Source organism: Lissotriton vulgaris, chromosome 10, assembly GCF_964263255.1.
Source record: "Lissotriton vulgaris chromosome 10, aLisVul1.2, whole genome shotgun sequence".
In the NCBI taxonomy this organism is placed as follows: Eukaryota; Metazoa; Chordata; class Amphibia; order Caudata; family Salamandridae; genus Lissotriton; species Lissotriton vulgaris.
Window position 1 is genome coordinate 319,840,790 of NC_141698.1, and position 27,736 is coordinate 319,868,525.

Here is a 27,736-nt window from a genome sequence, read left to right on the forward strand (position 1 = left end):
GCAAAATAAGTGTTATCAATGAGAAACTGTAGAGGGAACGTAGTATCCATCAGAAGCATTTATATCAAAGGTAAACAACATATTTCTTCTAATCTTTTAAAAGACACTTGCTTTCCAATACAGTGCTTTGAGAGGACACCCATTCCTAAAAAGCTAATTGAGAAATACAGGTATTTTTGAACTTCCCCCGTTTTAGTGCGCATGCGTTTCATTTCACGCATGTGCACTGTCATTCAATTGGACGCTGTGTTTCAACGAGGAGAGCCTGTGTGGGGACTACATGCTCCAGGAAGCCACGAGGGCTGACAGCTGACCACCCGCCCCTCCCCCTGTTACCGGAAGTACTTGAGAGAGCCTTCGTCCCCGCTACTCTGGACGCGCGCGGGGGTGCGCCGGGCCAAGGGCGGGCCCGTTCTAGGCCGGAGAAGGCCGGGCCAGGCTCACTCTCTAACTTCCGGCCTCGGAGATGGACGACCAACGTTGCCTGGTAAGTCAAGCACCAGAGTCTTCCTAAAGGCAGTTTAAACCTTCCATTTATCGGAAATGGCGTTGGGTGCAACTAAGGACAAGTCGATCATTAAAAGTGGGGGCATGATGGGAACACTGGACTACTTCTTTACGAAAGCATCCAACGTGCTTGCGCAGGAGATAGCAGTAACAGAACGACGGCTATCAATCGACGTGCTGGCATATTCCTACCAGTAGGGGGATAGACATTCGCCAGCCAACTCAGTTAAGCAGGGCGTGTCATGCAATAACTCTTCTCTTTCTAGGTCGACTAATAATCGGACAAGCAACCTGGCAGACCCCGCAATTGTGTTAAGGACTCCAGTCGAGTTATCCTACTCAAAAAGTAGGTCGATAACTATCCCTCTAACGAACGGGAAAAATCATACACCCAAGCCACAAGGAGCTATTAGTAAGAAATGGGCCACGGGACATCCAACAAAAAGGTGCCTTACCAAACCTAAGAGAAGAAGACAGGAGCAGGTTGAGCAACAATCTCTGGCACCCCGTGAAGAGCCCAAGCAAGTGCCACTCGATGCAGAATTTGCGGCTATTGACATTCAAAATGCCGAAGCGCCCATTGTGACTAATGACTTCTGGGTTATAGTGGTTGTCCTTTTCTCTGATTTACTATCTCCCTTAAGTCTTAGACTGGCTGCAATCGAGGCTAACTTATTAATTCTAACTAATACCTCCAACTAGTCTGAAGGGGCCGCAAAGAAACATCCAAGGGCTGATTACAAACACCCTCTTCCGATCCCAAATGGCAAACACTGCTGGCCCAGCCAAGCTACCTGCACTAGATCTCGGTCCTGCGGTCCTACATCACAAGGGCCGGGCAGTGTGGCAATGGGCATAACAGGACGCACTACTGCTGCTGTAAATGCTGTCCGGGGCACAAATGCACGATACAAATCCATACCACGCAATGATTCCAACACATCCATACAGCTACAACGTACTGGTAATTCCAGGCGCGTCCGAATTAATTTACCGCCTGAATCTAGTCCCTATGTGGTGGTTTTAACTGGGGTTCCTGAATTGAATAATGAGAGGGAGGAGTCACACATTTCCCTTAAGAACAAAGTTACAGATTGGCTTAACAAAAATAGGCCTTTGCCGCCAACTGTAACTAGCGAAATCTTATTTGTTCGTAGGGTGTCATGGCTGGGCAATAGGGCAAAGGACCTAATCGGCGACTGTGTACTGCTAAATTTTAGAGACACACGAACGGTGTCTCACATTTGCCAATGGGCCCAGTCCCAATCTGTGCAGGTATACATTTGCTCCCCCTGTCATACTTCTATCCCCCGGGGCAACTGTGCATTAGTAAAGGTTCTGAACAGCCCTGGAATTTGGTAGGGCACCCAATGACGGAGGGAATCAGCTACTGCAGATATAGAGACTTTCCTGGACCAGAGGATATAAGCCTAAACAATAGATTCAGTACCCTGGACCAGGTGGATTGACGGTGGTGTAGTCAGGGGCCCACTAATGGGGAAGTGACTGTCACAGACATAGCTGACAAGGTAGCGGGTGGACTTGCCAAAGAAAAGAACAAACACACCTCCAGAGGGGTTAGGAAGGTGGGAAGTTTCAGGGAGGCAACACTAATGCCACCCATCCTAAGCAATAGCCAGTCCCCTAGTGATAGAAGTAGCGAGTCCGGAACCCTTGTAGCTGTGGCTGATAATCTACTGTCGCCCACAGTGCATACAGTGACCCGGACCAATACAGGCAGCAGCGATCCACTTAAAGAAACTGCTGTGGACCCTGATCCAGTCCCACTTAAAATACTATTGTGGGATTTGGCAGGACTGCCTAGTAAACTGACCTGTCCTGACTGGGGCTCCTTTGTGGATGAAAGCGATGTGTGCCTCTTTCAGGAGACATGGGCTCGTACTGAGCTACACTGGACAGTTTTTGCCACATTTTATGTCCCGGCGGTATGGGGAGGGAAAGGACGCCCGTCCGGGGGCCTTACAATTTGGGTTGGCACCCACTTGGGCTGCACAATCAAATCCCTAAACACTCATTCCAAAGACATCCAATGTGTGGTTCTTACCTGGCCTAACGCGTTCAAACCTGCGCTGATTATTGTTTATTCCCGCCCCGTAAGTCCAGCCAGCGAGTCTAGTACCATCGAGGACTTACCCCTCTTTATCCCAACAATCCCGACTGGTACCTGCTTGCTGGTGTGCGGTGATTTCAACTGCCACTACGAACCCCTTAAGGGGCTAAATGACGAAGCTCTAACTGCAGAGGACGAGCACTGGTCTATACCTGTGATTCAGGCTCCCTCCCCCAAGGCATGGTCGCCGCTAACTATTCAAATTACGGCACTTACTCTCAATCACTCTTTACGAGCCTGCAACGGCCGAACTCCTTCCGACATCCCATCCAAATGTACTTACAACAAACCAGGACAAATGCCTCTTCTTGATTACATTCTAGCTGAGACAAGGCTTTGGCCACTGATCATTGATTTTAATGTTGTTACAAGAGGAGACAGTGACCACAATGCCCTTATCCTAAAACTGGGTCTACCCTACAGAAGTAGGAGTGATGTTCCATCCTCCGATGTTAATGATGGTAATCTCACCCTCTCCAATGATAGGCGTAGAGTTAGTTGGCACAAATTGGTGGGACATCCGGAACAACTAGGGAAACTTTACAGTTCAGTAATCCCCTTGCTCAGTGAGATTGCAACGCTAATTAGCCAACCTCTACCCCATGACTATCCAAACTGGAGATACTAAATGAGGGTGTCTTGCTAAACTTGGCTGAGCTACTTAAACCTCGGGTGTCGGGGAGGGTAAGAAAACAACCCACTCTTCGTCTTTCAATTCAGCATGCAGGAAGGCTAACAAAGAGCTATTGCAGGCCTTCAAAGATAATGATAGAGCTGCAACCAAAACTAGGAGGGTGCACTACAAACGTTTGATCAATTGCGCTAAGGAAGAGTGGGGCCACTAAAAATGGTCCCGCTTATTGCTGGCGCTTGAAACCAAAGACTCCAGTAAATTTTGGACTATAATTAATAATGGTAGTAGTGAGCCGAAAGCAGCAATTGAATCGAACATAGCCCCGGAAGTTTGGGAAGGTCACTATTGGGCTTTATATTCCACCGAGGGTCCTATTGACCACACCCAGGACTCAGTCGACCAGGCTGCCCTAACATCGCAGCCTGAGGCGATCGAATTTGGCAGGTACCAGGGTCACTGCAATTAAGTTCGCCTACGACACCCTTTTGTTGTCTAAAACCCCCATGGGGGTACAGAGAATATTTGACGGCTTTCAGGAATTCTGTACTACCCGAGGTTTGGAGATCAACTCTTTAAAAACAAAATTTATGATCTTCAAAAACAAGGCTTCAGGGGTCTGGTGTGCTCGCGTGAAGTCCATGTGCGTCATGAGACTGCCGTCTGCACAGAAGTCGCCTATGTGCGCAACACCAGAGTCAAGCCATGGTTGAAGCACGTGCTCCGTAAGTGTCCCACGGGACAGGCTTAGCAAGGGTATTGTGGGTGCATAAGAGGTCGTCGCGTTCGTATATTTGATAGCTCTCTTCCAGTACCTGGTTGCTAGATGTAATAGGTGCGGCGTTAATATGGGCAGCACGGCATTTGGCAGGAGCAGGCGATGTATGGTACCTCGGTCTCTATCGGATGCGGTCATATTTATCTCATGGAAGTTACGACCCGCCAGCGAGTAGGCCAGCCATTGGAGCTGGCAGGCGTATCAATACGCCGCCATGTAAGGGACTCCCATACCGCCCTGAGACGTTGGTAGTTGTAACTTAGCGAGGCTTACACGTTGTCTCCCCGACCCCCATATCAGTTCTGTCAGCATCGTGTTCATTAATTTAAAGGTGCTCATCGGTATGAGGAGTGGGAGGTTCGTAAAGGAGTATACTAGTCGGGGTAGGACCACCATTTTGGAGATAGCTATCCTTCCCCCTATAGACAATGGCAGGGTAGTGCAAAATTGGATTTGTGTTTTAAGGGTTGTAAGCGCCCTACCCACATTACCATCTAGGAGGTCTCGCGTGTCACGGTATATTTATATCCCTAAGTATTTAACCCCTTCCGTGCGGGCGGAATTCCCCGCCCATGCTGACTCCGCCTTGCGCGGGCGGAGTCATGACGGAACGGTTCCGTCATCCGCACAGCTCACCCGTAGTGCATGAGGGAACCGTTCCGTCAGCAGCATGGAAGGGGTTAAATGTCGAGGGCGCCATCTGGAACCTATGTGGGGGGAACTGTAACTGGCCATCTCTCGTAGCGCCACTAAAAGAGTAGCCATAGGATTTAGTTGCATTAATGGCAAGGCCCGATATTACTCTGAAAGTTTCAAAGATGTCAGGTATAGGATCGAGTCAGTCCGACATGTCCCTAACGTATAGTATTATGTCGTCTGCATAGGCCGACACTACATGTGGCACTAGGTTACGCAGTACACGCTGTGGTGCAGCTAGGGCTCGGAGTCTATGCAGCAACGGCTCTAGAGCCAGTATAAAAAGTAGGGGCGACAATGGGCAACCCTTTCGCGTTCCTCTAGCTATCGTGAACTGGCCCGAGATGCATTTATTAGTGCGGACACATGTCGTCGGGTGCAGGTACAAGAGATTTACCCATGCCAGATATGCAGACAGTATGCCGAATCGCGCCAGGGCTGCAAACATATAGTCCCATCTTAGGGAATCAAATGCCTGCTTCAAGTCCAAGGAGATACAGCTCTCTGCACCACTTCGTGCGTCCTCATGCAACATTATCTGGCTCAGTCTCCTTAGGTTGAGCGCCGTGCTCCGTGCTCCGTGCTCCGGCCAGGAACGAAGCCACATTGATCCGCATGTATAAGCGCTGGGATGTATTGGTTCAGTCTTGTCGCTAATATCTTGCAAAAAATTTTATAGTCCGCATTTAGTAGCGACAGCGGTCTATAATTCGACAATTGTAAACCGGCTCTACCGGGTTTTAAAAGGGAGGCTATCAGTGCCTGTAGAGTCATTGGTGGTAGGGCACTAGCCGCTATTGATTCTTGGTATAGGAGATGCAGCTGTGAAGCTAGTAGAGCAATATATGTCTCATAGAACTCGGCCGGTAAGCCATCAGTCCCAGGGGTTTTATTCCGTGGTAAGGCTTTAATTGCTTGTCTGATTTCTGCGGTCATGATGGGGCGCGCAAGGTCATCTCGCTGCGCAGTCGTGAATTGTGGAATGGGTAGGTCCTCTATAAATGACTCGAAAGTCATGTCCGTCATCGGTGGGTGAGGGCCGTATAGGTGTGTGAAGTAGTCCTTAAAGGCGGTGTTGATGCCCAATTGTGTCCCTATCGTCCTTCCTAATTGATCATGGACCTCTACTATAGGGGCACACATGGGTGTATTACGCACCATGCGTGCCAGTAACGGCCCGATCTGTCTGCCTGAGTGTGTTGTCTAGCCGTGTATTCCCTGTAGTCAGTAACCCGTAACTCCTCAAGTAGCTCTGCATGTTGTATATGGACCTCTTGAAGTTGTGTGAGTTGATGGTTTCTGCCCGCAGCCCTGCTTTCCAGCATTGCTAGTCTGCCCTCCACCTCCGTGAGTTTTTCCACCACTGTCTGTCGTATGCCTACTTTTGTGCCCATGGCACTCCCCGTATGGTCACCTTGAAGGCGTCCCATTCTATTTGTCTGGTGCTAGCTAGGCCCGCGTTCTCGGCAAAGAATGCAGTTATGGCTTCCGAAATTGTGTTTCTGAAGACCGGGTCCTCAAGTACCCCTGGCGGCAGGCACCAAGTTGGTATCGGGGTTGGGATCCTCCCCCATTGCATTGCAGTTCTACCGGGTTGTGGTCCGAGAGTGTCTTCCCCATGTGAATTGCCGAGTTGATGGACCCCAGGAGTATGTTAAAACAGAAAAATCGATCTATTCTGGTATGCAATTTGTGTGGTGGTGAGTAGAAGGTATACTCCCTATGTCCCGCGTGTTTGATTCTCCACGCGTCTGACATGTTCCAGCATACCGCCCAGTTTGCTAGTGCCTCTGCCTGCTTTCTGCTATCGGCGGTTTGTAATGGGGGTGGGATCTATTGAGGGAGATATCCAGGACCGTATTGTAGTCCCCACCTATTATCCATCCGTGTTCATACCAGTCTGATATTACGCCGCTAAGGGTGGTAAGGAATTTCGCCTGGTCCGTGTTGGGGGCGTAGATGCAGCCCAGTACTACAGGGGAGCCGTCCAGTATCACTTATACAAATACATATCGTCCCTCCCTGTCCACCCGTTTCTCTATTAATTTAAAGGGGATGCAGTTTCTTATCCATATAGCAGTCCCCCAAGAGAAAGCCGAGTAGGCGGTAGCAAATAATTGGCCCTTCTATTTCTTGTGTAATTTGGAGACTTCCACTCCATTTAGGTGGGTTTCTTGTAGATAAGCTATAATAATCTTTCTTCTGTTCAATTGTGCCAGTATTCTGTGCCTCTTGTGCACTGAGCCCATTCCTCACACATTCCAGGTGCAGAACTATATGTGTTAGGTGTCGTCATAGTGAGGAGAATATACAGTGAATGCTTTACCCATTACAGCAGTTTTGCTGGACATTATGAAGCTTGATCTGAGTGCTCTAACTACGTTAAACTGCTCAACCTTAAGGTCCTCGCTCCCAACCAGCTGGGGACCGAACATCTGTTACCCAACGTGGGCAAAACAATTAAGCGCAACTGTGCCTTCGCCTGGGGGGGTGGGTCCGGTTGCACTTACCAGCTAATTGTCCACTGATAGTCCTTGAGGTGCACCCTGTTATAGCAAATAACCCCAGTCCACATATGCCCACCTCATCCTGTTCATATTATATAACTACATAACTACATACGTTACCATCTTGCGGCTTCAACACAGGTATTCAAATTTCATTTGCCATTTGCGCTGTGATACGCGGAAAGAGTTCCAGGCTAGTGTCCGATTCCGAAACTTCTGTGTGTGTGCCAGACTGATGATCTGCGCTTGTCCGTTCCTGGGCGTCGTAGGTCGCCCGGGCCGTCGTTGTCAGGAGTGCTGTCTCTACAACTGTCCCTGCCAGATCCGGCGGTTGGGTCGAAGTGGTGATAATATCCGCTCCTTGAGTGTGACCCGACTAGTGCGTGTTCGGCTCCATCCAATGCGAGGGGTGGTCTCTTTGTGTCCCTGCCAGGGGATCCTGCGAGGCGTGAGCGTTACCTCCATCCATTCCGACGCTTCCTCCGGGGTATCAAAAAAATAAGTTTTGTGGTCATGTATGATTTTTAGGCGTGCTGGGAAAAGTAGAGCGTACTTTAAGTTGCAATCCCGCAGTGCACGTTTCATTCCCAGGAAGGTCGTTCTAGCTTTCTGGACTGCTGGGGTGAAATCCGGGTATAGCAATTTTGTCCTGTTCTCGTATTTCACTGGGGCGCTCTCTCTGGCAGCTTTAAGGATCGTGTCTCTATCTTTGTAATGAAGTAGGCGTGCAATCAAGGGGCGTGGGGGAGCTTCCGGTCTGGGCGGTCGCGGGGGTACCCTGTGTGCGCGTTCCACGCTGTAGAGTGGGGTAAGGCCCATTGGTGCCACCACGTTTTTAAGCCAGTCTTCCACAAACTGGGTGGGGTTCAATCCCTCGCTGCGCTCCGGAATGCCCAGGATGCGGACATTATTGCGGCGGGAACGCACTTCCACGTTGTCCACTCTGTCCCGCAATCCCTTGAGCTGACGCTCCAGGTCCTCCAGTCTCGTGGAATGCTCAGTCTGCTGCGGTATCAGGTCATCAAGTGCCATCTTGTAAGCAGTCGCTTTCTCTGCTAGTTTATTATGGTCCACCTTCAGTAGAGATAGTCCCTTGGATATTGCATCCATGCGTGTTTCCAGTGCTTTTTTAGAGACTCTTTTTTCAGACAATATTAAATCCAATTTCGCATCTTGTGAGCCCATTCCTGTAGGTGGTATTACGTCATGGTTGGACGAGGCCAGCCCATGGCTACACATTGTCCTTTTATACATGTTCTTAAATTGTTACATGAAACTCATTTATTGTTTTAACCATTTTAACCTTGTTTAACATCTAAGAAATCTGACCAATTGTCTTTGTGGTAAAATTTTGCTGAAATAGTTTTTTTTATAATTAATGTATATTAACATCTATTTTGTACTGTTTTTATACATTATTGTTCTCTTTTATGGCATACCGCCGAAATAAAGATCACTGAATGAAGTTGAAAAGGAATCAAATACAAGTATTACTATTGTAGATTACTGTTGCATCCCCATAAATATGTCAACAAGGTTAACTCCCGCAGTAAGAGAATGAGCTTCTTGGTTTGCTACAGCTGCCACACAGCTACAATTTTTTATTTCTTTTACTTTGTTAACACAGCATCCAAATGCAAAAGGGTCAAGCGATGGAGCTAGCATCATTGTCCGGGAGGTGGCACGAGATTGCAGACACCAGGAAGACCATACACCAATCAGGCCCCCATCTGCGGGAGGAGATCATTGTGGACGAATGGGATCTGGACGGTAAGAGAAAAAGCTGTTAGATACTTAACCTCATAGATGCTATTAAACATTCCTCCCCAGTGCTGCGCTGTCCATTGGAACTAGTGCTGAATGGACGTCCAATGGTCGTGCGCAGCACTGGGGAGGTAGTGCTGCCGTCGGCCAATGCACCGAGGCAGCACTTAAGGGGTTAAAATATGCTCTAGGTTGACATGCAAAGAAAAGAAAATGTTTCATTGGCAAATGTTGTTTGGTTTGTTGCTAGCAGTATTACTGAAGCATTTCTTAGGAAGGTTTTGCCAGTTAATTAGCAGTTTGACTGTTTATTGAGACATCCACACCTCGGAAAGTGTTTTACTTTTCAAATGAGTAGCATTGGTGTCACTCATCAATAACACATGGAACTCTCATGTACATCTATGTTCAGACCAATATAAACATAATCCTCTATCCTGTGTGTAAATGTATAGCCCACTATGAATTTCATTGGTGACGAGCAACGATTATTCATAGAGAGTGTATGCCAGCAGTCTGTACCAGCCTTGACACAGTTTTATGGTGGTACCATCTAGCATGCCCGCTTAAGAAGGGCAAGACTTTCACACAGGACACATTGATAGTTATCTCATCATGAAGTCAAGAATTGAGAAAAGGGACATTTAAAAGGAGGGTACAAGCAAGCTCCCTTCTTGACATGGGGCAACAAAGTACCATGTTTAGGTACCCTCACCCGCCATAACAGAGCTCATTCTCCCTGGCCATATGCAAATGTGAAATCACATGGTGACATAACTATTTTCCTGCTTGTTACTTACAAGACACTGTGTACAGTTCCCAAGGGCTTTGGAAGAGGTGCCATATATTAGAAGGTTGAGAGGCTTTCTGGGACGTAATTGCTTCTCTAGACTGTGTGTCACTTTCAGGTCCATTCCTACTTTCTATTTGGACATGGAGATTTCAAACAAATGTTACTTCAAAGGTTAGATTAAGGTTCTACTTCTGGGCACACTATGTTGCTGCACTGAGAATCTGAACATGCCTTCCTTCATTTCAAATCATTCTCATTCTGATGTGCTGGCTCGGAGGTTAAAATACAGATGAACTCATAGTTTGCACTGAATTGTAGTCATAACGCTTGAATAGGCCTGTATATGTGGCGCATTCCGCACATGATTTATGACTTAAATGAAGATTCATATGATGTCGAAGTAAGAGAATAACTTTTCGCTTGTTGCCTGTAGCCGCTGTTTGTGTGGAGCCTGCCGCCTGGGGAAAAACCAGGACTCGCTGTCTGACTAAGTCACGGACCACCGGAGGAGGAGCCAACTTTCCTGCACCGTGCACTCAAAAGTGCTGCACATCTTCCTTCGGTTCGGTACGCTTGTTGCCTGTTGCCTGTAGCTGCTGTTTGTGTGGAGCCTGCCGCCTGAGGAAAACCGTGACTCGCTGTACCAGGAAGTCACAGACGACCGGAGGTGGAGCCAACTTTCCCACGCCGCACACTCAAAAGTGCTGCGCATCTCCCGCGGCGCAGGTGTTGCCTGTTGCCTGTAGCCGATGTTTGTGTGGAGCCTACCACCTTGGGGAAAAAACTGGACTCGCTGTCCCAGAAAAACATGGACGAGTAGGTAGAGGAGCCAACTTTTCCGCGCCACACTCTCAAAGGTGCTGCACATCTCCCACGGCGCCAGCCATACCTGGGCAAAGCCTGGGCCAAGTGCGGGGCCGCCCGCACCCGTCAGAGATGGGAGAAGGCTGGGCTGGGCCCACTCTCTTGGTTCTCTGACTCGATGGGGTCAGGTGGCAACTGATTGACATTTACATCTCTATTCTCACAGCCAGGACTTCCCGGGGGGTTTATATTAGGACAAATGCCTGGACGATACTGGACTTGGACATTCCCGTGCAGGTAGGACCGTTTATATCTCCATTTTAATGAGTGAGCTGTGTTCTGCTGTGCTTAAAGACCCAAGGTTCGGGTGCTGGGCGAATGCTTGGTACAGAGCAGCCCCCTGTTTGTTTATTTAATGAAGATGGTGGTTATGGTCAAAGTCTTCCTGTCTCTTTGATAACAAACCCAATTTCCTGATGGACACAATTTTCCAAACACTCTGCTTTTTCAGTGGCCACATTATTTCGAGACATCATCTTTGGATTAGTTTGAGGGACATATTCTTTGGCCACATCACTTTAGGTTGTCCGGATTGTTACATTGGGAACAAGCAGGCCACTTGCTAAGGAAATGGTGAATACTGTGTCCACTATAGACTCTTTCCTGAAGCGTGCCGTAGGGGTTTTGGATAAGGAAATCGAGTTGGCTGCACGTCGATGGGAACAGGGGCAACTGCCCGATCCACTCGACCTTCTTCCATCAGGACGGCGTACAGTTAACTGACCCCCAGACAAATTCAGCAGTCCTTGGATTGGGTCCTGGAGCGGGAAAAAAGTAAGAGAAAAGAGGAATTACCCTTCAATCGTGAGTTATGCTAAATGTCAGAGAACCCTTGGCTCGCACTCCATCCCCCCAGATTCTAAAGTTGTATTTAGTCCAAATTTGACGGGCTTCCTTGACACTTTTAAAGTATCCTTGTTTTCAGCACTGGACCTCAAATTAGAACCTATTTTTCATCGCTTTTCAGCAATTGAAAAGGATCTTTAAAAGTTAACTACGCTCCCTCAAGGCAATCCTATTGTGTTGTCCACTCTTCCTCTGGGCCCAACTGCCCCGCCTACCAGAGTGTGTCATAGCATGGGCCAAAGTGTGCAGGAGCTTAGTACAAAGATTTCACCTAAGGCTGCGACGGAGTGTGCAATTCAGTGTTCATGTCGAGAAGCACCTTCCGTATGCTCACTTACATTGGCTCCAACTTTGAACACAACTTCGTTAACAGCAATAACCACCAACGCCGGTGCCTCTTTACAGTTCAAGCAGAAACCAAACCCAGGAATTGTTGCAAGCAGGTCCAACACGATGTCTGGCAGAGGGTCAGGAGGTACCCACTCAGGAGCTTCAAGCGACCCTGCCCTGAGTTCTTGTACTCTACACCTGCTATCAGAGTCAACTCCTTTAGTAGTGGTTTTAGCAAATGTACTCCGACTTGCTCCGGGTACTAAGAAAGACTTTGATTAACTCAAGAATAAAGTTGTGCATTGGCTAAATTCTAATATTGTTACAGGGTTGCGGGTAGATAGTCACATAATTATGCTGCGTAGAACATCAGGGTTGGGCAGAGTCAAGAAAAACTGGGATGGGGATTGTGTTATCATTAACTTCAACAGCCCCTTTGTGGTGAATGCCATCCTTAGCATGGTCTCCCAACTTAAACCTAGGGTCCTAATACAACCATTGTGGCTCTCCCACTGGGTTACTTTTATAGGCCCCAGATCCATCGACTTGTCCCATATAGTAGCTTACAGGGGGGCCTTCGGACTTGGGTCAGGGAAGTCAGCACAAGGGAATTCCAGGTATAGCTACATGTTATAGGTTTGTGACCCTGAGCTCATTAGATTGTTATGATTGACTGAGTCCAGTTCCTCCCGAACCATTTGCCCTTTCCACACAGTACTCCGGGGGGCATCTGGGTTATTCAGAATTCAAAGGGTGTAACTTTGTTTCCTGGAACATTACAGGGCTGGTAAGCAAGTTTGATGATCCAGACTAGATGCCGTTTTTTAAGAATGTTTGAGTAATCTGCCTTCAGGAGGCATGGGCCACCGTAAACAGTTATTATCTGAAAGGTTACAAAACGTTCTTTGTGCCAGCCACTCCCACTACTGCAGGAAGAGCTAAGGGGGGTTTAGTCAGATTGGTTTTTTTAGCTGTCCAAGTCAGCTCTGTCATGTTGCCCCAAGACTTCCCCACCGTATATGTGCTGTTGTTATCTAGGAGGGCAAACAATGTATTGCTTTTAAATTTGAATAATGTGGTAGCCTGCTCATTGTAAATATGCACCATTACGTGGTTGGGCTTTTGTCTGAGAAACATGAAGCAGAGCAAGCAGATCTGCTCTAATGGTCTTATTGCAGGGGACTTTAATGTCCATATACGTGGGGACCCTAAGTCTGGGGGGGTTAAAGACATGAGGTGTGCACATCAAGCCGGTCTGCATATGTAGCATAACTAGCAGGGCTCTATACTTAACAATATTTTGAATGAGTTTGATTTCTTGTCTGCTCTGAACAAGTTGCCCCCGGGCAAAAAGGATGTTGCCTCCACTTCCACTGGGAGAGGTGTGAGTCTTTCATTGACTTTATTATTTTTTCTACACATTTTTTTAAATATTTTAGATTTTACCATAAAGGAGAGTGTGTACAGTGACCACAACCTGGTGTGCGTTTCGACTGGATGGCCCGGGTAGAAAAATTTGCCAATCGTCGAGCAAGGGGGGCTCTGACAGCTGTGAATGAGCAGAGGAGACTGAAGTGGGTACAGATTCTACCAGACCAGTTCGATGAGTCCCTGTTCACTCAGTGTTCTAAGGAGCTACCCACTTGCTCAGACAGGGCGGCATAACCGACAGACATTTTGGAGGCTTTTGGAAGCATATCAGGGGCTATAGCCAACCTATTGGAGCCCTGGGTAGGCATCCTTATATAGGTCTGAGATGATTTGACTCTGAATGCTCCTGTGCCTCCATGAGACTGAAGGAGGTTTTGAGTACCACACCAAGAGATTCCCTGACTGTCAAGAGGTATAGCAGACAATATAAGGCCACTCTGGCAAAGCATAAGAAAGAGCATGCCTGGTCAGATCTGTTAGAGGGCAGCATTGTGCGCAACACCTCTAAGTTCTGGAGCATCATTAATAGCCCATTTTTAGCAGAAGATAGTGCCAACATACTTGATGCCCATATTACCGAGGATGATTGGAGAAGTCACTTTGAGGGTATGTTCCAGCCTTCACCCCTCTCGGGGGAAGTCAAGAATATCGGTGAGGGTAAATCTGAGATCATATTTAGTGCACAAGAAGTAAGATCAGGTATAATGGGTGTATCTAAAAATAAGCCCACAGGACCTGATGGGATCCCCCCCAGACATCTATATTTCTAACTTGGACATTTGGGTACCCGCACTGACCTAAACAATTAATGCTGCGGTCATAATTGGCCGCCCAGATACTTGGGAATTATCTACCATTGTCTCTTATTTTGGGATAGAACTCACTGCTATAGGCCCATCTCCCTTTTGGATTCTGTTGTAAAGATGGTTGGCCGGCTGATCCTTGACAGGCTTGCTAGCTGGGTAGATGACAGCAACATTCTGGCGGAAGTCCAATATGGTTTTCGCCCCATCTGCTCAACAGTGGACCGGAGTATAAATTTATACATGGTCTTGAATAAGTACACCGTCACCTGCACTGGCACCATCTACTTAGCTTTTATGGATCTGTCTTCCGCGGTTGATCGTGTTAACAGGTCCAAGCTTTGGCAGATGATGCTTTCTATTGGCATTTATAAAGACATTGTTTTGTTTTTGAGGGATCTCCATAGGGACACCAGAGCTGTAGTACACTATTCTAAAGATCTTAAAGTAACCCCGAGTTTCTTATACAGGGAGGGGTCCATCAAGGGTGTATCTTTGCCCCTTTTCTTTTTAATGGGTATAATAATAATCTGGAGCAGGTCCTTTTGAAATTAAATACTGACTACCTCCAGGTGGGCAAGCGAATTTTGCCGATCCTCCTGTACGCTGATGATGCTGTCCTCATGGTGAGGACAGCGAGGGGGTTACACTGCCTACTGAACTCCTTTGTACATTTTATGGAGGACTTGGATTTCTTGGTCAATAACAGTAAATCATGCAGGTGGGCCAAAGTCTAGCTGAGCCCTACACATTTTTGGTGGGGGCTACTCCGGTCCTTAAGACCCACGTTTTTTCATACCTATGGGGTGGTCTTTGATGTAGCCATGAATTGACACCCCTTGACAAGCTGTTAGAAAGGGGATTTTCTTAGGGGTATTGCTGCTGTTCCTAACTTTGCTTCCAGACTAGGAATTAGACCGATCGCAGCACTTTTACAGATTTATAAAGCTAAATTTATCTAGAAGGTCACCTATGGGAGTGAGATTTGGGGCTATATCGAGCATGGTGTATTGCAATCTGTTTAAAACACTTTTCTGAGATGGATTCTCTGCTTACTGCAGTGTATTCCATCGTTTACAGCCCATGAAGAATTTGGAATGGCTTTCCTCTCAGATGTGTTGGTTTTTCGCCCTTTATCACTGTGGATGAAGAAGGGAACTCACCAAAGTAAGGAAATCCTAAGGGGTTGTCTCTCCCTTGACCACTCTAACAGTTTTTGCTGGTTAAAGTATGTTAGAGAAAGTTTTACCAACATGTGAAGGGCTGATCTTTTTGATAACTCAGAGGGAATCAGTGGAAGGGATATTTACTGGACGAAGGAGAACTTCTTCGAAATGCGTATGTGGGCCAGGGCAGAAGTGGAGGTGAGGAAGCCCAGCGTTCATAGGTATTCCTTGCTGAAGACGGTGTCATCAACTGAGCTCTATCTTTTATGGTTTAAACGTAACCATGATCGTTTTTTGGACCTGTCTCTTTATCTTTTGGCCATCACCGTGGTGCATACAGAGGGCAGTGCCTCTTACCCTGTGGTTGCGACGGAAATTCTCACAGGACATGATGCACTTTTTGATTGTCTTGTCGTTTTTACGAGGTTCCCAGAAAGTCTTTTATTATTCCTAATCTCAAGAAAGCAAGTTTAAGGCAGGTTAGACCTGCTTTTAGCTTTCTACAGTTTCTCTCGAGTAACTCACCGTACTACACATTCTTAGCTTTATAAGTGCTGCAATTAACTTGGGTCCAGATGCAATTAATTTTTATAGATACATTTCGGACACTGGGGCTATATGAAACTGCTTATATTATGGATTTGTCAAAAGTGTCTGTTTTTTCACTTTGTATTATGTACTGTTTGTGTTAAATTATTTGATGGAGTTTTTTAAAGGAGTCTGTTTAATTTTTATTTGTTTCTTGTAAAACCCGAATAAAGTTGATGATGATGATGAACTTTTCCTTTTTGTGTTGGGTGTTCTCGATCACAGTTCCTTTCTGATATCCCACTTGAAATTACTTCTTCCTCCCGCCGTGGTTATGTTTAACTACTGCCTGGTGCAGCAGACGCCTAAATTGAAAATCATTAGATTGTGAGAGAAGGGTCTCTTCTCAAGTAGGGGCAAACAGGGCTAGCACATCCTAATTTTGAGCTTTAGTACCCTCCACCACGAAGGCACAAGAAACTGTAAATAGTTGTTTTTGGTACGTATGGGCCCTAATCAGATCTACCTTTTCCACTTTGTGGCTGGATTCAATCTTGCTAAGTTACAGCCTCCATTCTGCATCAGCAAAGGGAACAGATGTGGCTTCTGTCTCATTTCTCACCAGATTTTGATATTGCTGGCACTGCACCAGAGTCTATGCTCTAGTCTGTGGTTCTGGGTTAGACATTGACTGGTCCCCTATTTAGAAAGATTTGCAGTATGGTGGACACATCAAGCTTTTTGATGAGGGACAGTTTGGCTTTGACTTGGAGCAGAATGCGTATGTCGATTCTGATCATTGTGTAGAGTTCACCAACATGCTGTCATGTCTACTGGTTTATGACTCCTTTCATGATGCCTTGAAAGCCAAGCTGAATGCTACTTTGCAACCATCCTCACCCCAGGCTAGAGTGGTACTGATATTACTACTGCAGCCACAAGCAGCCCTCCTCCAGTAACTCTTACGTGGCTACCAGTCCTGCTGGCATTAACCCCATTTCCTCTTTAGGACTTGCCAGCAATTTCTCTGCAGCCTTTACCAGCTCATCTTCCTGACACCCTAGCAGGACCAGCAGGCCGAGACGAGGCTCCAACTGGCCCTTTCTGACGTCAACTAAATGCAAGACGCTGCCCTTAGTTGACCAAGAATTGAACCTTAGTGCCAGAGGCAGTGAGCAATAGGAGGTATTCAATACAGTGCATATCTCAAGCTATTGAGGCTATGCCCATTAATATGCCTATTCTCCCTCTAGAAAATTGGTGTATTTCAATGTTGGACTTGCGCATCCTATTTGTAAATATAAAACGGCTTGCTATTTTGCTACACGTACCCGAAAACTATACCATGTGCTTGGGCACTCTGGACAATAAATACCTGTTGTCCAATTACACTTCCACCTCCTTTTCAGGCACCTCCCCTGCTTAGGTTTTGGTGCTGATTGCAGTATCTATGAAAGGTAAATTGCCATTCTTCCTCATGGGCTTGTAGACAAGATATCCTGAGCCAAAAAACAGTACTAGGCCCTCAGTCTCATTTTCAGGAGGCAAAGTGATACCTCTGGTATGAGTTCAGCCCTATGTTCTGACTGTGATCAGAAGGTTATTATCTGCATGGAGAAGGAAGCATGGTAGCAGAAGATACCGATAGCCCAGTATCTCACTGATGCCACTTCCAGACCTCGAACACTGGTCTTTCTGTGCTCAGGCAAGCATGGCTGAAGTCCTCAGACCTAAAGCCTAACTTTAAGTCCTCGACCTGCCATTTAGTAGCATAGCCCTCTTTAAACTCTGAATAACTAGTTTCTCCACCATCCCAAAATCAGTATTTCACTGCCATGTCACTAAGTACAATCTAAGAAGTACCTACTGGGACTCAATCCTCCTTTCAGCAGGAAACATCTTTCAACTTTCGATGCCATGGCCCCTCTTTGCCCCAAACCATTAATACCATGCTATTTGTTTTAAGTAATATGAACAGTTTCATTTTAGTGTATGTATCAAATATGTGTATTTACTGATTTCTAAACTAATTATTACATTTTTTGCATAGCCACATTTAACGTCCAACCCACAAAACGTAAACCTTCATGCTTTCCAGAGCATCTGATGCAAATGAATGCCAAGCAAGTCTCACGCCATGCCTTCCTCAAATCATGTGTGGGCATGTGGCCTGGACTGCTTGCATACTTAACACCTCTTTTTGAATTAGACTTATTGGCAATACAGTGAAGGAGATACATAGTGGTGAATGTATCTTTTCTAACACAAAGATTGTCAGCCAGGGCACTGAGAATATTTACGTATAGCAAGTTTGGCTTCTCACCTATGTTGTCCAAGAATTAACAAATCTGGTAGCCTTTGGGAAAACACCCCTACCACACATTCCTCCACAGTTTGTGCTATAGTTTTAGCTATTTTGAGTAGGTACACAAACGAGAATAAAACACGGAAAGGGGTCTTTGCCTTGACAAAGAAAGCCCTTGCTATTCAACTAGAATTGCTTCTGACATTCCTACAGTTCATCGTTGCTTTTCATCCACCAAGTTCTACTAACATGTTACAACATAGACCTTGAATGTGCCCTTCGTGGACAGAATCTATTTCAGCATAAAAGAAGTTGATTTATTGTGCGCACCTACACTCTCCCCTATTAATTCGACCTCAGTCTGACCGATTCCCTATACCTATTATTCGAGGACCTAAATGCTACAGCTCCAGTAATTGTAATCACTGTGCTTAGTTTTTTAACTTTGTTTTGAAAATTGTGCGTCACAGAAAGTGTTCCTTTGGGCTCAATAAATGTTAGAAAGAGAAATCGCAAAGTAGGAAATGAATAAACATTAAGGACTGTGACCATAGGGCAGTGTCTGAATTCGGACTGTTTTGTTCACTTTGCTTGAACTGGTAGCAGGTGTTCTGATGGCATTGTAAGAGATTTATTAACACGTTTACATTTTCTTTTCTTCGACTAAATGTGATAAATGAGCCCTGGCAAACATTTGTCCCCTCACAGCACTGTCTCTAAACTAGGGCACCTGCTTGTGGAACCTGCAACCAGGCAGCCTTCTTATGGACATAATGGCATCTCATCAAGTAGGTATGTATTACGCTGATACAGTCTCCTACACATTTTCTGTACGTTTTATATAACTGGTCAGCCTTTTGTTATTTCCAAGCATTTTACATGTAACTTCAGATTCACTTTTATATTTTTACGAATTCCTTGAGGTGGAATTTTATTGTAATATTTGATAAAGACGACACAAATTGAAAATATTCAGTGGCGTTTCATTATGAATAATTTCCTGATAAGTATATTAAACACATTGCTCCTTTGTGTGAATATATTATTTAGTTCATAGAATGTCTTTGTATTGATGTTTGCTTAAGGTTTCATTTTCGCTTGTAAGCTGCATTGGAAGCAACATGTTGCACAACAGCCAAACCATGTCTGAAGCAATACACACGCATATCAGTGGTTTATTTTTTTTCTTTTGCTTTCCTAAGTCTCCCCATGTCTTTAAGATTCTTCCTGTGTACATTTACCACACCGCCAGAACCCTGCTTCTTCTGATGTTGTGAATAGCATAATAAGAGGGAGCAACAGTAAAGCGATGTAGGTGTAATCAGTCAAAGGTGAAGGTGATTGGATACCATTCTGACTTTGCAGGTCTAAAACAAAGGAAATCAGGGACAACATAGCAGAACAAGGACAGCTTTAATGGAAGTGTTAATATTCAGATGAGGCAGGGAGCATTGTGGCTCAAACAACTATGTGAATGCACATTTTACTGGCAAAAAGGCAGAAAGGGGGAACTTAAAATGGGATCACATCACACTGTTCATGTTCCCTAATATAGCCTTAAAATGCTGACTTTCAAATTTGGCAGAACCCCAACTGCCTGTTCTAAACTGTGTGGAAAATAGTTTTAAGTTATTGAAAAAATGTACTAAGACTCAAATTATTGGCATTTTCTTACATCTGGGAATAAATGGAGTTACAGTTCCTGAATTTCCCAAAGCAAGAGAAAGAGCGGCTCAATATGCGACTGAAAATAAATTCTGAACTATGTGGATTCCAAGAATCTTATTTTAGTAATGCTGCTGACATGTTGCTGCCAGTTTTCTGCCATTTTATACTATCAGAAATAAATTCAAATGATAGGATAAGGTATTGTCCACAACATCATTGACTACCGCAGGTATCTATTTAGATAAAAAAGAAATGAGTGCTAGAACTCCCTGGCGCTCCCCGGCACCAAAGACCCTTTTGTATGTTTTCTGGCACGCTCTGACTGGATTGAGGGTTTGTGCTATACTGTCTCTGTCCAAAGAGCCCACTGGAGGTAATACAGCAACTTCAACAAGCTCACCTAAGAAGGAGAAGGCGGGCCGAAAACGAGTGAGCCAGAACTTCAGTAAAAGATGACAGACACACCCCACCACCTGAGCCTGGCGAGTATGGCAGGAAATAGGATGCAGTGATATATGGGAGAAGATGTTGCAGGATAGTAATGAGCTATGGGAGCGCTCCGCATTAAAGGAGGAGGCAAGTGCGGCAAGAGGACACACCACAGTGGTAGAATTCAAGGACCGGGAAGTAGATCAGAATTGAAGGCCAAAGCCATCTGCACCACATGATTCAAGCAGAGTATTACCGTAGGCCAAGACATAGAAATAAAGAAAAGTTTCTGCTTACTCGATGATGGCAGCCATATTGGGGGAGGCTTAATATGTAAATACCTCTCCGACAAGACTGATAGTTAGCTGGAATCTTAGAAATAGAACCTCCTGAAAGAAAACAGGTTTTGGATTTTGGAACTATCATGAAAGACAATCAAAGTATGATTGAATACTTCATATCCAAAACTCATCTGAATTGATCTTGAGTGCCACTGCATGTCCCCTGGGCTGCTCTTCTTCAGGCTGCTTGTACCCTATTTGGAAGTTTTTTAAAGGCCAGGCTGTACTTAATACCGGTTACTGGACAGTCCAGGAAAGGATGATTTCAACCCTCAACAGACCAGCATTAAAAGTGTCTCCTGCACTTAGTTGAGCTCTGAATTGCTACCAGAAGCCCATCACTGAATGAAACTTTCCTCCTGATCCAGGGGGCCCTCCTAACCTATGTACTTTCATAGGCTTGGGAAATGTTTGCTAGGCTCCACACCACAATGTGCAAGCGATTCAGAAAAGGGGGTGGTGATGAACAGAGTGTCTGAATTAAGCAGACCACTCTTACCCAGTCAAAAGATCAGGGCTTGATCCATCACTGTTATTTATCTCCCTGCACCATCCCAGCTCAGAACCTGGCTATATGCAAATCAGTCTGTCCCTGGCCCAGTGCATCATGGGAACAGGGCAGACTAAACTACCAAGCCAATTCTTCACCAGAAAGGAGACAAGCTACCGGGGACCGGTTTCTGGCATTTCAGCCGTCTTCGGCCCGGCTTGCTTTAATCCTGATGGTGCAGTGAGAAAGGGACTCATGTCTGAGTATACCCTGCCACACCTATAGTGGCCAAAAACAATTCAGAAAAGGGGGTGGTGATGAACAGAGTGTCTGAATTAAGCAGACCACTCTTACCCAGTCAAAAGATCAGGGCTTGATCCATCACCGTTATTTATCTCACTGCACCATCCCAGCTCAGAACCTGGCTATATGCAAATCAGTCTGTCCCTGGCCCAGTGCATCATGGGAACAGGGCAGACTAAACTACCAAGCCAATTCTTCACCAGAAAGGAGACAAGCTACCGGGGACCGGTTTCTGGCATTTCAGCCGTCTTCTGCCCGGCTTGCTTGAATCCTGATGGTGCAGTGAGAAAGGGACTCATGTCTGAGTATACCCTGCCACACCTATAGTGGCCAAAAACGATTCAGAAAAGGGGGTGGTGATGAACAGAGTGTCTGAATTAAGCAGACCACTCTTACCCAGTCAAAAGATCAGGGCTTGATCCATCACCGTTATTTATCTCACTGCACCATCCCAGCTCAGAACCTGGCTATATGCAAATCAGTCTGTCCCTGGCCCAGTGCATCATGGGAACAGGGCAGACTAAACTACCAAGCCAATTCTTCACCATCAGGATTCAAGCAAGCCGGGCCGACGACGGCTGAAATGCCAGAAACCGGTCCCCGGAAGCTTGTTTCCTTCCCAGTGTAAGAATTGGCTTGGTAGTTTGGTTTGCCCTGTTCCCATCATGCACTGGGACAGGAACAGACTAATTTGCATATAGCCAGGTTCTGAGCTGGGATGGTGCAGTGAGCTAAAAAACGGTGTTGGATCTAGCCCTGATCTCTTGACTGGGTGAGAGTATTCTGCTTAATTCAGAAACTCTGTCCATCACCACCCCTTGTTGTTAAATATTTTGTCCACCCTAAGCGTGGAAGGGTATACTCAGATGTGAGTCCCTTGCTCATTGCACCATCAGGATTCAAGCAAGCCGGGCGACGACGGCTGAAATGCCAGAAACCGGTCCCCGGAAGCTTGTTTCCTTCCCAGTGTAAGAATTGGCTTGGTAGTTTGGTTTGCCCTGTTCCCATCATGCACTGGGACAGGAACAGACTAATTTGCATATAGCCAGGTTCTGAGCTGGGATGGTGCAGTGAGCTAAAAAACGGTGTTGGATCTAGCCCTGATCTCTTGACTGGGTGAGAGTATTCTGCTTAATTCAGAAACTCTGTCCATCACCACCCCTTGTTGTTAAATATTTTGTCCACCCTAAGCGGGAAGAATATACTCAGATGTGAGTCCCTTGCTCATTGCACCATCAGGATTCAAGCAAGCCGGGCCGACGACGGCTGAAATGCCAGAAACCGGTCCCCGGAAGCTTGTTTCCTTCCCAGTGTAAGAATTGGCATGGTAGTTTGGTTTGCCCTGTTCCCATCATGCACTGGGACAGGAACAGACTAATTTGCATATAGCCAGGTTCTGAGCTGGGATGGTGCAGTGAGCTAAAAAACGGTGTTGGATCTAGCCCTGATCTCTTGACTGGGTGAGAGTATTCTGCTTAATTCAGAAACTCTGTCCATCACCACCCCTTGTTGTTAAATACAATGTGCAAGCAGCATCTCGCTGGAAACCGCTAGATGAAGACATCCTCAGACTAAGGGGTTTATTATGATGGCGGGCGGACAACGTAACGGTACACGGGACCGATGATCAGAGGTGTGGCGGTCCAGCCATGGCAATTAGAATGCGACTGCCACGCTGGCTGGAAGTCTTGTGCACCCTTCTCCTGGAACTGGGTACTCGTTCCACTGTAATATGGCAGAAATCTGGCCTGGTGAAGAAGGAATACCCATCTGCTGTACGTTGTGCATCTGGTCTGGCCTTCTCGAACACACTTTGCCTTAATAAATAGTTCCCAAAATAACCTGAAATTAGCCGTGGTTTAGCATCTGGGCGAGCTGGCTGACCTATGTTAAATGGCACTCGATGTGCCCTTTGTATTTCCTGGGGCCAGTTCCATCCTTCCAATTCTGGGAAGGATTTCTGAAGCAGCTGAACCATAAATAGTTGTGCGTCTGACCCTTCTTTGGCGGTTTTCACTTTCTTCTAGCTTCCATTGGATATCAATAAGTTGTGCCTTATGTGCCTCCACTTTCCCCTTTGAACCTGCTATATCCACCTCCAGTGAAGCAGTTCATGATTCCACCTCTGTCATCTGAACGCTGATGTTATTACAGGTTCTTCCGATTTTCCTAACAGCCCCCTGAAGTTTCCGAGTGACAATTTGTGCACGTTTACTCTCCTTTCGGGCTTCCTCACGGTGTGCAACGACAAACTGCAGAATTGATTCCAATATGGGAGGCTCTGAAGTGGATTCTTCTTCGCTGGTAGGATGCTTACTGTTTCCTACCAATTGGTCTCCGAGAGAATAACTCCACCTTAAATCGTTTGATCTTGGGTTCTCAACTCTAGGTGCTCCGGGGAGTGTCTTTCGTGTGGTTGAAATAGTTTGCCTACCACTAATACCAATGCCAGATGCGCTGTCCTCCTCACTTGATTCTGCATTAAACCCAGTGTCTGATCCCAGATCTGACCAGGTGGTGTCCGATAGAGAATAAAAATCATTTGCTTCTAAGTCAACATCCCTCTCCCCTGGTAATCTATGAGCCCTTACGGGCCCCGGAGGTTCTCTTGCCTGTCCCCTTAAACCTTGCGCTATAAGTTACAGCTGAGTTCCCCCTGGGAGGTCATTCAGGATTTTATTTGTGCCTTATTTCCCTCTTCCCAGGTTTTCCCCTTGTTTTCTAGGTCTTCTTGGCTAAATTGAGTCACTAGTTGGTTTACTACCTCCTGTAAGAGCTCCGGACCCCCGAGGACCCCGTATCCTGCCAATTCTCCTATACCCGGATAGACTTAGATACATACTTCTGGCACAGTTCCGTGAGTTTTCTCTCCCTGTAGCACTGTTTCCCTGAAGCCCTCCTTATGCCCTTTTGGCTGTTAGTGCAATGTCTCGCCTTCTGGAGGCTCCCCCTGCTCCCCCACCTCGTCTGGGCCCACATGCGGCTTACCAGTTAGTTTTCTGCTCTGTCCGCTCCCTCCTACCGCAGCCCCTGCTTGCTCACTCGGCTGATCGGATCCTTGTATGCCAGAGCCCCTGCGAAGGTCGACGACTGACACTGCAGTACGAGGTGGCTGGGGCTATAAGCCCGCGCCCTTCCCCTTCCCGTCTGGGAGATTCTCTGCCCGGGCCTTCTGCCTGCGTCCATGGAGTGCGACGGGAGCCGTCTCAATCTCTGCCGGGTCACTCCACGGGGAATCCTGGAGGCCGGTCTGGACAGCCCCCTCTTCCTTTTGTGCAGACTTTTGTCATCCCCTCGAGAGCCACATACAACCCTTTTACAGGGTCGTCGTCTTGCTCCGGACCTTCCGGGTTTATACACTGCTGAAAGAATTGGCGCACATCAATGTGTCCATTAACCATATTGGGGGAGTTATGACAGGGGCCGGATTTAATCTCTTGGGAAGAACTAACTGTCATCACTAATAGATCACTGTTGAGGTTTAATTCCTTTCAATTAGCATTGTGATGGACACAAAAGTGGAGCATAGGCGAAAGCTGAGAATATGATGACCAGATACAGGACTCACAGCAATACAAAAAAACATGTATCAATCTGGTCCTGGGAGCTGATCGAGGCAGAGGACAGAAATCGGAAGTACACCTGTGGGAAGGATATTTATCACACACACATACACTCACCCATCTACATGCACATTGACACCTCCATGCATTCACAAGTGTGCAAATATACCCTTACCATTCACATGCGCACAGACACACCCCTATTCACAGCACAAGGATCACTAACGGAATATTGGAACCAAAACTATAGCGTGGACAGAATATCGTGGCAAAATGATTGAGGGGCAAAATATCAAAAGGTTACATTGCAAGTAGGTAAGTAAAGATTTACTGTGCTTAAATTCACATCTGTGTACCTTGAAGAGATATATATATATATATATATATATATATATATATATATATATATATATACATACATATACATATATATATATATATATACACACACTTTTCACCAAGCGCGAAACTGCGCGAATGCACTCCTTCCAGCATAAATCACACCACCATAAATTCCAGTTGGAGATGTCGTTTATTCAAAGCATAAGGGCCAGGACAAAACACCCTACGCGTTTCAGCGATAAACGCCTTGCTCAAGGGTAAATAAAGTTCATTCAAACAGTGCACATAAACAAACAGTGTAAAACCATGTGACATGAGGTGCATTGAAACAGAAAGCGGACAGTGATTCAACAGTCTGCATCGGCCATCTTGTAATGGTAAGGTTATACATTCCAGCATAATCTCATAAATCACTCGCGGCTGCCATTAGGTAGTTATAGTAAGGACCTATTTTCCATAGGAAATACGCAACATTCTATTTGCAATAACTTTGGCGCCAGTTGACGAATCTTCGCGAAATTTTCAAAACTCTTGGGGCGCTCCAGTACGCTCCTATCCTGAAAGTTTGGGGGTGATTCGTCAAGCGTGGGCCGAGAAAAAAGGAACCTTTAATTGCAGCTACAGCCCGACTGCTGAACGGAATTACACCAAATTTGGCAAAGAGGTAGTCCTTGGTTCACACTCGTGCCTTTTGGTTAAATGGTGTAAATCTGTTAAGTAGTTCTTTAGATATTAAAGGAAAAAAATACATATATATCTGGGTGGAGCCTAACAGCCCATCCCATCGTAAGATCTGATTGGCTTTCAGCATTTCATCCAAGAATTGTTGGCAGCCATCTTGGGGCCAATATACTCGATAGCACCTCATTAAAAAGCATTGCAGTTAATAGAAGGTTTTAAGACTTTAGTTACATTATAAATCATTTGTTGATGGTACCATACTCATTTTAGGAATTGTGGTGTGTTCTAAGGTGATTTTACCATGTGAAAAAGCCTTCTGCTGGGATATCATGAATCATGTTTGAGAGAAAACTGTTTTCTCATGCTTTTCCCACAGAGGTTTGGAAGGTTATCTATAAGCTAAACTGAGAGCATATTTTCTGTAAATTCACATTATCTTTCTCAGTCATGTGAGAATGAAGTCTGACATTCTCAGTAAAACATGTACATCCAACAAGGGCAGAGACTGTCAGTTGATTCCTTTGTGGTATGCTGCAGCTTCCCAGAGTGTTCTAAAGAACAACTAGAGTGCTAACAGCCTTATGACTTATGACAAAAGTATAGCACACCTGAAGCCATCTTGATTGGAATAAAGTGGTAACTCTTAAAACATTTAATTTAAAAAGTAATAAAATGAGGTGGTTTATTTTGCCATAGAAAGTATGATTAGTGCTGCAGAAAGAAACATTAGGGCATATTTTGAGTGACTTATCAAATTCTCTTCTATTTCATAAAATAATTCTAACATGCAGACTGAAACATGCACTTTGAATACCAACAGCAGACTTCCCTGGTGAGCAGTAGCTTTACTACAGTGATCTAATGAACAACTAGAGTGCTAACATTCAGAATTGATGGCAAATGTGTGACACATCTGAATGCCTTCCTGATGGAACCATAGTAAAAAACTGAAAGTATTTCCTACTGAGGAGACTGTAGTAAATGAGGAGATTAGGAAGCTTCATAACATATAAGTCTACAAAGATGGCCACCAGAGACAAAAGAGCCCAAATGTAGCACAAATATCACCCAGATGTAGCCCAAGTATAGCCCAATGACAGAATGTCCCAGAGTGTTCTAAAGAACAATTAGAGCGCTAACAGTTTTACTTATGACAAAAGTATTGATCAGAATAAAGTGGTAACACTTAAAACATTTAATTTGCATAGGAACAACATGAGGGGCTTCATTTTGCCATAGAAATTATGATTAGTGATGCAGAAAGAAAAATGTGGGCCCATTTTTACTTCTCAAATCCTCTTCTATTTAATTAAAAAAGTCTAACATGCATACTGAAACATGCACTTTGAATACCAGCAGCAGACTTCCCTGGAGAACAGTAGATTTACTACAGTGATCTAATGAGCAACTAGAGTGCTAACATTCAGAATTTATGGCAGTGTGAAACATCTGAATGCTCTCTTGATGGACCCATGGTAAACAAGCATTGAAAAAGCAATAGGTCTCACCATCGTTTAAGTAAAAGCAATTCTGTTTGTAATTAGGTGGCTTTTTAGCTTTGCTTTTATTAGTGTTTTTCAAACTTTCATGTACAAAACATGCATATGTATGCGTATATGTATGCATGCATTTATGTTTGTATTTATATAGATATGCAGATTCTATATGTGTTTATATATGTATGTATATGTATATATACACATACATATTTAAATGCATATATATATATATATATATATATATATATATATATGTGTGTGCATATGTGTTCATGTAGAGAGAGGTGTAGAGAGGCTAGAGGTGTAGAGGTAGCGGTATAGAGGTAGAGAGGTATAGGTA

General features: G+C 45.5%; 1 protein-coding gene across 1 annotated transcript in view; it reads left to right on the top strand.

Annotated features, from left to right (window-relative positions):
• The window catches only part of CCDC13 (coiled-coil domain containing 13), a 498,753-nt gene that overhangs the window by 360,765 nt on the left and 110,252 nt on the right, over positions 1–27,736 (top strand). Inside the window, exons 11-12 of the mRNA XM_086941089.1 lie at positions 8,878–9,020; positions 18,789–18,872. Coding sequence (XP_086797215.1) covers positions 8,878–9,020; positions 18,789–18,872 — 227 coding nt within the window. The remainder of the gene's footprint in view (positions 1–8,877; positions 9,021–18,788; positions 18,873–27,736) is intronic.